The sequence below is a fragment of the Heloderma suspectum genome, chromosome 5 (genome assembly GCF_057233095.1).
Source record: "Heloderma suspectum isolate Gila_16-S chromosome 5, 16-S_ref, whole genome shotgun sequence".
Lineage (NCBI taxonomy): Eukaryota > Metazoa > Chordata > Lepidosauria > Squamata > Helodermatidae > Heloderma > Heloderma suspectum.
This window is the reverse complement of record NC_139462.1, coordinates 33090779-33100473: the sequence shown is the minus strand read 5'-3', so window position 1 is coordinate 33100473 and position 9695 is coordinate 33090779. Positions and strand designations below refer to the sequence as shown.

At 43.6% G+C, this 9695-nt stretch overlaps 1 protein-coding gene across 4 annotated transcripts in view; it reads left to right on the top strand.

The window, feature by feature from the left end:
• Positions 1–1201: 1201 nt before the first annotated feature.
• EMCN (endomucin) overlaps positions 1202–9695 on the top strand; it is an 81448-nt gene continuing 72954 nt past the window's right edge. For 2 of the 4 annotated variants that reach the window (XM_084860238.1, XM_084860237.1), the window contains exon 1: positions 1202–1424. In XM_084860238.1, the coding sequence (XP_084716364.1) occupies positions 1364–1424 (61 nt within the window). In that variant the 5' untranslated portion in view covers positions 1202–1363. The remainder of the gene's footprint in view (positions 1425–9695) is intronic. The other 2 variants (XM_084860240.1, XM_084860239.1) reach the window with 2 other exon arrangements.

The window sequence follows — 9695 nt, the reverse complement described above, 5'->3', positions numbered from 1 at the left end:
AAAATACCGGCATATTTTAGCTTAAAGTGCTTACTGCCAGTAACTAAACCTCAGGCTTAGCGTAACTAAGCATTTCAGCCTTTTAGGATCTGGGGAAAACTGCACAAAAGCTGGGAAACTCCCAAACAATCTGTGGTTGGGGGGAAGGGAGTGGGGCCAGGGGAAGAGGGTGGGGCCATCTGGAAAACCCTGGAAAGCCAGGTTGAGATCGCAATGGGGCTGGGTTTGGCCACCAGGCCTGAGGTTCTGCACCCTGATTTAAAGCCCACTGTGGCTTATTTAAACCATGATGGGTTGTGGCACCTGTGGCCACCAGGTTGCCTATTCAAGCCCCTGCTACAGCTTCTTGTGTCATCCAAACCTGGCAAGGTTGGCTTGTTGGGGTGGCTAACAAACCACCCCACAACTCTTCAATAGGCCATGGGTTCTGGTTGGTTTGTTAACCACCCCAATAAGCCAACCTTGCCAGGTTCGGACAACATGAGAAGTTGCGCCCACGAGGGTAATTATGTTACCTGAGCCAGCACATGACTGGCTAGTGCAAAGTGGTTAACAAGCTACTGTGGCTTATTAACGACCCTCGTGTTGTGCAAACTGGCCCAATGGTTTTTAGAACCTGGGCAGGTTCTTATGGCTGAAGGCAATTCTTTAGGTAGCCAGGTCCCAAGCCATTTAGGGTTTTAAAGGTCAATATCAGCAGCCCTGAAATTAACTGGTAACCAGCAAAACTGTTATAGAATTGGTGTTATGTCAGCTGAGCAAATTGCTCCCATCAACATCATGGAGGCCAGATTTTGCACCGATGTTCAGCCTCTTAGTAGGTGTTCATAGGATTGCATTGTTAGTCTTGAACAATAAGATTAACTTGTTGGACTCTTTATGATGTTTATTTTAAGCAGGCAAGGGGAATCAAATGTAATAATAGCATTATTCAACTTTACCTTATACATGAACACAACTGTGTATGTGTATTCCTCAAACACATTTTTAAAAGCATAAATCAGATCCTCTTCTAAAGAAAGATCTGCTCACTTTAAAACCTTTCCTGACCCCTGAGGTTGAAGAAGAACAAAATAAAGTAGTAACAAAAACAGAAATGCCTGCCAAAGAGAAGGAGTTCCTGTTAAAGGGCTGAAACAATAAATCTGCTCCATGCTGAATTCCCGGAGGGAGTCTGTCATGTTTCCTTCCGTTCTTTATCAAGGTCCCCAAAATAAGCCAGAATGGGCAGTGGCTGTTCACAGTCTCTTTTCTGCACACCTTTCCCTCTGGCTAATTAAGGCCCCATCTCAAACGGGCGAGAATTTTTTGTGCCTGCTGCTGCCTTCGAAAAGGGATCCCTGCGGGACAGAGAGTAATAGCTATGAAGCGGTTTGGAACAGCCCTCCTCTCTCTGGCTTTGTTCAGACTCTGCTGTGTTGGTGGTAAGGGCACGTTCCTCTTTGCCACTCTTTTGGCTTTCTTAATCAACCTCTTGGAGCAGTAGGGATTTCTAACTAGTAAAAGACTATTAAATTACTGCCACTTCTTCACAATGCTTCATTGCCACATGCATGAGGCTCTGTGACTGCAAATCTAGAGCAGAAGGGAGAAACAGAATTATTTCTTTCTAAATGAACTTGCATGTCTTCAAAGAGAAAAAAATATATCTTGCTGGTAAATTCTTCTGAAGAACTACATACTCATAAACCTGGCATTTGAGGGTGGGGGAAAACATTATCATCATCATCATTTTTAGCACCACCACCAGCAATAGCAGTAAAACAGGGTCCCTAATGGTCCACTAGCAGAATTTCCCGCCAATATTAGTTTCTTGAATACTGCATACCCTTTAGAAATTAACAGTTATCATTCATATTATTGGGTATTACAAACAAGGATAAGGCTGCATCCCTAAACACACTTACTACAGAGTAAGACCCACTAAAGACAGTGGGATGTTCATCTGAGTAATCATGCATACCATTGCACTGTCCCAATCCTAGATGTGTCTACTCAGAAGCAAGTCCCATTGAGGTCAATGAGACATATTTCCAAGTAAGTGTATGCAGACTTGGACTGATACATAATATGCTGCAAAGCAGAGGTTTACTTTGATTATATTATATATAGAGAGGAGAGGGAATAGGTGAGAGGTGTGTGTGTGTATTATTTATTTACTGCCATTTTCTAATTTTATTTGTAATTTTGATGGCAGGGGCAGGGCAGGGCGGGGGGAAAACAAGAACACAGACAAGTGTATAGCATTCCAGCCTCTGAAAAATAGCTGGAGAATAGGATGGCAAAGATCTTATTCTGGTGTGGTTCGTACTGCAGATCAAGAATTATTCCTTTTGTTACATTTACTCTGGATTCCAGTAACTCGATGATACAGACAGTTGATGCACTCCATGTTGTTTTTAGTCTGTAGTGCTGTTTAGTTTTCAGGCAAAATGAAGAATATGATTCAAAATGATAGCCAGAGAGCAATTGGAGCTGTTACTTTCATTGTGTTTGGAAAGATTCCACATGAAGCCAGGAATTTTTGATTCTGTGTATAGTTAGTTGTAGCTTTTAAAAAGTTCCATAGCCGTTTCACAGGTATTGTAACAGTCTAGGTGACTGAATGGCTACTAATCATCTAGCAGAATGCCTGTTGTTAAATGATTATGTAATCACAGGTATTGAATCAAAGTCTTGTCCTTGGGTTACTCATTCGAAATGAAAATAAACAAAAAATCTGGTGTAGCATAACCTACATTATTCATCAGGTTCATTGGTGTTCAAACTGTTCATTGCTGTAGTGAAGGAGATTGGAATGAATGGTGCTGTGACTGAAAGGTCAGCCTTCAAACCCATGCCATGTTGGTGCTGAGCTCTGGAAATACTTGTGGGAGCCCCCCTTTCTGCTATCTGATGCTGTTAGTGTAAGGAGGAGCCTTGTTGCATTTGTTAAGCTTTGAATGAATTGTATGGCTTTCCAAAAGCAAAATGAACAGGGAGCAATAGGGGAAAACTCAGCTCTGCACAGAGATGTATAGATTGTGTAAAACTCGTTCCATCTGTGTTTTGCAGAATTCAGGAGCCTTTCATTCTGTCTTTCGCCCATTGATAGAATCAGATTTTTGTTGTTGTTTCTGAATTAGTGCAAATGCTCATTTGTGCAATTTCACACCTGCAAAAATGTGTAAATGCCCCCCAAATGTGCATCTTCACGCTTTAGCCTATGGAGGAAATGCACATTTTTGACCAGGGTTTTTTGTTTGTTTGTTTTACATATTTTTCTACAACAAATTTGTGTACATTTCAGAAAGTTAGAAAGCCAGTCTGCAAGTCCATAGAATTCGCCCAACGGGGGAAAAGCCAGTCCGCTGTGGAATCCGTGGGTCAGATTCATGAAAATCCAAACACATTTGGTTCTGTTGCGGATTTCTCTAACAGCCCTAGCTCTGTGCCCTATATATCAGAAAGCAACACTGCCAGGGGATGCAGACTTTAATGCAGGGGTGTTGAACCTCAGACCTATGGGCCAAATCCAGCCCCCAGCACCCCCCAACTGGAAATGCCCCCTCCACTCCCCTTTCCCTGACTGCCAATCATTTTGTGGTTTCCTGGCTTTTGTCTTCCTATTCTAAAAGTTTGAAATCCCTCTCCTAAGGTTTAGTTAGGTTTAGCTAAAATATGCTGGTATTTTTGATATTTTTAGCCCCACCCCCATTTGCCTTCAGCCCTGCCCCCCCATTGCAGCCCCCAAGAGCTTCTCCGGAATTGTATCTGGCCCTCAGGCTGAAAGAAGTTCAACCCCCTTCTTTAAGGCCATTTCTAAGTTCTGCAGAAAAGTGTTTGGATAATGGGCAGCACATAAACTCCAGGCTGATGCACATAAAGATTAGAATATATATACATGCATATATAAAATATCATGAAGACTCCCTTTTACAATGTTGCTTACCAGGTATAAAATGCCTTAAAGCACACAAGCTCATGAAACTGCTACAGCGAATGGGTGGTTCCGTGTTCCTATATTTACTAAAGGAAAAGTTTTTTTGGCATCCACTCTTGTGTAGATGGATGGATGCATGGATGTCAGCAATGAACAGAACTAGAGGCCAGAAAATAATTCAGAGCAATTATTTTTGTATGTGATTTTGCATCACAAGCACATTTATGCCTATAAAGACATTCAATGACATTGATACAAAGGTGCAAATCAATGTCCTGATCTAGAGAACAATGGGAATAATAATAGGCTGAGCATCCATGTTGCCTTTCCTCATTGGTAAACAGAGCCTAATGCCCAAATGTGTGCAGCTGGAGAGGCTACTGCATGGGGATCTCTATGCAGCATAATAGAAATACACACAGTTAATGCACATGCATTTCCATGTTGCCAGATGGTAACATATTCACTGCAGTCACTGGTGGTTGCATTCACTGAGCTATGATAGGGATGTACGAACTGTGTAAAATTCTTTCCATCTGTGTTTTGCGCATTGTCAGGCGCCTTTCATTCCATCATCCGTTCACAGACAGATTCGGATTTTTTTCATTGTCTGGAAAAACATGCAAATAATTCCATAAGAGCTTTTGCAACAATTTTCATAAGTTACCTTAGTATGTAACATGTCATGTATTGTCGCCCATTCCATTCAATTATTCCCAATGAATAAATATGCACACACTTTGGGAAAGTAAAAAAAAAAAAAAAGATCCAAAAGCCCACGGACTCCACATGGCCTGAGGAGGTCATTCCGCAGCAGATTCCGCAAGTCGGATTCTTAGAAATCTGAGCTCATTTTAGTCCGTCTTGAATTTCTCCAGCATTCCTAGGTCATGATAGAAGAAATGCTCCCCTGCTAGTTTCTATATATGTTCCAAATGTTTAATATTCAATTAGTTTATTTCATTGGGAGCAGGCTCCAGGTTTGAGGGGGGAGGCAAATCGCCCTCTGGTATGCTTACTGGCTGTGGTGTCTGCACTCCAAGCACCACTGGGCAGCTCTATCTAGCCATATGTTTAACTTCCCATAATGCTCCAGGGGCTGGGGCACTGTGGGAAACAGAAGAGCTGGGAAGAGCCAACTGCCTAATGCTGCTTGGAGTGCTGGGTGAGAAAAAAGGGGGACATGGTGGTGTCAGCAGTGGGGCCTGGCAGCTGCCCACGGGTCCCTGACCCCAGCCCTGCTTTCATTCTTTTATGTAGGAACTCTGTTATGTAATGGCTGTTCAGGATTTCAGTTACCGGGGAGATAAACACATTTCAGGAAAGGGAGGCAGATTCACAACATGGTCCAAAAGGCCTGCTCTTGGACATATTGACATTTACATGGAGGGGGGAGCCATGATTTAAAAAAAAAAAGTTATTGTTCAATTACTCCTGAAGAAGAATCCCATGAGATCTACCCATGTTCCCCCTAATCAACACATCTACTGTTCTTTCTGAAAGATATTAATGGTAAGTGATGACACATATGGCATTACAGGATATGCCCACGAACAAGCCGAAGGAAGTATGTTATTCCTTATCAGGCCCTATACTGGGTTTGGTAAAGAAGATGAACAAAGCTGGCCGAGGGTTTATTTCAGGGCTTGGTCTTTGTGCCTGCTGGTAACAGTTACCACTGCTGCTAAGTAACCACAACAGCTTAGGAAGATGCCTTTAAGCCTGGACAGGCCTACCCCAAAGGAGCTCCTTCCTCAAATGAGTGGCATTTTAGCTTCTGGACAACCTTGGACAGCGACTTGCCCAAGAAAACCTAATGCTTGGCTTCTCAAATCCACACCTAACACTCTAGAACAGCCCTGCCCAGCCTGATGCCCTCCAGATACTGGCTAGGATGATCTGAGTTGTAGTTCAACATATCCGGAGGCCACTAGGTTGGCCTCTAGACCAAGGATGGGCAGAAAGTAGATCTCCAGATATTTTGGACCCACTCCAGGCATTCCTGACCATTGGCCCTACTGGCAGGGGCTTCTGGGAGTTGAAGTTCCAAACACCTGGAGATCTGCTTTCTGTTCACCCCTGCTCTAGACCCTACACCACTGACTCCCTGCCTTTCCTAACAGTATTTGATCTAGACAGTTTGTTTGATCCGCTTGGGTCTACTTCTCTGGTACCTTACTGAGATGTGTGTTTTCTAAGATGTTGGGCATTTTCCACTTGTGACTTTTGGGGTGGAGACTGGACTGAATGATGTTTTGATCCCCTTCCAAATTGGTGCTCTTGCTAGCCAATGTTCTTCCTACAGGAGAATGCAATTCATTCAGCTGGTCCTGGTTCTACATGTTTTGTCTTCTTTGAGCTGGTGGAAGGCCTATTACTCTGGTGGCCTCTTGCTCTGGAACACTCTACTTACAGCAGCGTCCTAATTTGCTGGTCACCAACAAATGGTGCAGGTCTCATTGATAGAGTCACCCACCCATTTTGGAGTGTTGTGATAAGATCCTTGTGATTTTAATTGCTCTTCTCGCTCTGTTTTCATGGTCTTGTGTGAATTATCTATTAGCAAAACGCCCACCATTGTGATGGGTGGGGTGAGTGCAGAAGGAGTACAAGTGTATTGCAAGGGTGGGTTTAGGAGCAATGGAGCAGAAAGATGTGGAACCGACTAAAGGATCCATGTTAGCGGAGTCCAGGCCACCCACTGTCAGGAGCAGAGGGTACACTTTGTTCTCCCAATGGCAGTATCTCTAAGTAAAGTGTTACTTTTCTCCACAAGCATGAATGGCAACACTCATGTATGCAAAATGTCCCAGGTTCAGTCTCTGGCATCTCTGCTGTACAAGCTACATCTCTTCTACACAGATATTAAAAGGTGCTGCAACCTTGCCCTCTTTTGCACCTGCCTACTCTGCTCCTGCCTGAAACCCTGAAAAGCTGCTGCTGGTCGGTGTAGACCTGCCTTCCCCAACCTGTGCCCCTCCAGATGTTTTGGACCAGAAAGTAGGTCTCCAGATGTTTTTGTTTTCAGCCCCCACCATTCCTGAACATTGGCCATGCTGGCAGGGGCTTCTGGGAGTTGTAGTCCCAAGCATCTGGAGATCTACCTTCTGCCCCCCCCTGTTTTTGACTACAACTCACATCCTCCCTGACCATTGGTCATACTGGGTGGGGCTGATGGGAGTTGTACTCCAAAACATATGGAGGGACCGGGATTGGGGAAAGCTAGTGTAGATGACAATGAGCTATTATTTATTTATTTATTTATCTTATTACATTACTAATCCACCCAATAACCAATGTTCTTTAATGGACTAATAGTATGACTTAACATAGGGCAACTTCCTGTATACCTATGTATAAATGGTGTCCCCTTATCTTAGCTTGCAGAGAGGGAGAGAGAAAATGGAAGAGGAGGGTGAGCAGGTGGGCAGAAACCAAGCCCCGTTGCAAGTCTGATTGAGACTCAAGTGCGTTTTATCTGGATTCAAAATGGCTTATAAGTATTTTAGCAGAGAGGCTTATGTTTTCAAACCCCTTCCCTTTTGCAAATACTCGCCTCATTCCTCAATGTATATAAGGACATTTAAATTATATACATAAGGCCGAGAGCAATTAAATATCGTTGTCATCAATCCTGCTTCTTCCTTGCTGATATCAAGAGTTAGGGTGATCGTAAACTACTTTAGGAATATTTCCAGTACTTGAGACATGCTGCTAGTAATCAAAACATTCACACAGTTACCCTAATCCTATTTGTGTTGACCCAATAGCATCTTCTACATTTTTCATGGATTAGAACTGGAAGTGACCTGACCTACTTAGGCAAAGTATCCAGCTCTTGGAAGGGGTTTTTTTTCCCTCCTGTAAATATGTTTTCCACAGCTTTGTCCAATCTAGGTTTTCTGTTTAAATATCTTTTAAACTTGATAGTCTTATAGGCCCCTTCCAACTATGATCTTGAATAAATGGGAATTTAGCCGTTCTTCTTTTTCCTTCCAGGCTGGTCTAGTAAGGCCCAATGCATATTTTGAATGGTGGCATACCATTCAAATTAATGGGGGGGGGGGCTGTTGTGTGTGTGTCTTACAAAATGTCACCCTGTTGCTCTGAGTAATGGCATCTTGATCCTCCTTATACAATTTCTTTCCTCCCCCCCCCTTTTTTTTTAACTCTTCTGAATCTTAGTTTGGGGGAGGCAATACTCAGCTGGCTTCTCAGTCTGGTGATTTTAACGAGAGATAAGACCCAGTAGGAATTAGCGCTGGGTTGAAATTTCCCATAAAATATTTTTCTGGGAAAATTTCTGAGAATTTTCTTTTCCACCTTCCCTAATGAAAAGGATAACTTTGTAGAATATTTCTGACACTTGTCTGTGTGGCCCACATTACACACACACACACACACACACACACTACCCTGGAATGATACTGGGCCAGGGATGTTGTGGGGATGAAAAATGGCAACCAGGGTGCTAATGCAGGTTGCAACAGCCATCCCTCAAGGAGACATTAACCACCTCTGAAGTCCAAATACCCAGCTGAGACCTGGCCAATTTCACAAGCTAGGATGGGCAAGGGTCCAGGCCTTCCTGTGCCATGACTCAATCTTTTTAGGGATGGCTGATCACCAGTTCCAGCTCCTTCCTCTGTCCCAGGACCAAACAACTTGCTATAGGGCAGGGGGACATAGAGGCAGGAGCTCCCACTCCCCAGCAGAGAGTTAAAAGTCCCAGAATCCCTGATGCGAAATGGATGCTTCTTGGCAGGAATTATGCATGGGGCATCAGATTCCCACAAGGGATCCTGGGACTTGTAGTCCCCGTCCCTGGTGGTAAAAGATGCTCCATCAGGGCTTGGCAGTGCCTACCTCCCTCTTCCCTGTTCCAAGGTAGGTTTTTTTGGCCTTCAGGCAGGAGAAGGGGAAGGCAGTGGTTGTACCTTTGGCCATCACAGCTTCACCATTTTGGGAACAGACTCACTTGGTCTACATTCAGTGTGGATTTGCATCCATCATGGAAGTGATTAGTAGTATTCCCACGGAAAGTTTCATGAGGGAGTCAAGCTCTGTTCCCTGATCTCAGTGCGATCACTTGCTTCCAGGAATGTGTCAGAAGCAGAGTGGTGTGGGAGTAGGTGTGGTTGCAGTGAGTGTATGGAAGATAACAGGATATATATTCTAAAAATAAGTGCTTTACCGGAGCAATTCCAGTGACCCTCTTCATGCTGAACATGGCTTAGTCACGTTCCTCTGTTTGATGTTAGACACTAAGGTCAGGCCAGTTACACACCAAGATGGGACTGAATAATGCAAAAACAACACTGGCCATAATTTGCTTCAGTACAGAACAGTTGTTTTTCCCCGTGGCTGGAATTATAAATACACTTTAGATTTTTCTCATGTATAAAATATTTTCTCACACTGCCAGATTCCTCCACGCAATTATGCACACCTACTCACAGGTATGAAAATCTTTCTCCAGGTGGAGAAAGGTTAGTGTAAACTAAGGTAGGATGTGATGAGCAATTACTGTGGTTCCGACTGCATTTCTTCATAGAGATGACTACCAGCTCCTTACATTTATTTTACAACCCTATTTACACTCACTTTTCTGCAATGGTCAAAGCAGGCTCTGGGATTTTGTGAATGCTTGGGCAAGAGGCAATTGGTAGGCTCACCATCGTCCCACTTTACAAGGGGAAAAGCCCTTGAACATGTACAAAGTCCTTTGACCATGTGTAAAGAGCATGTACAAAGTGTCACAACCAATCTCACA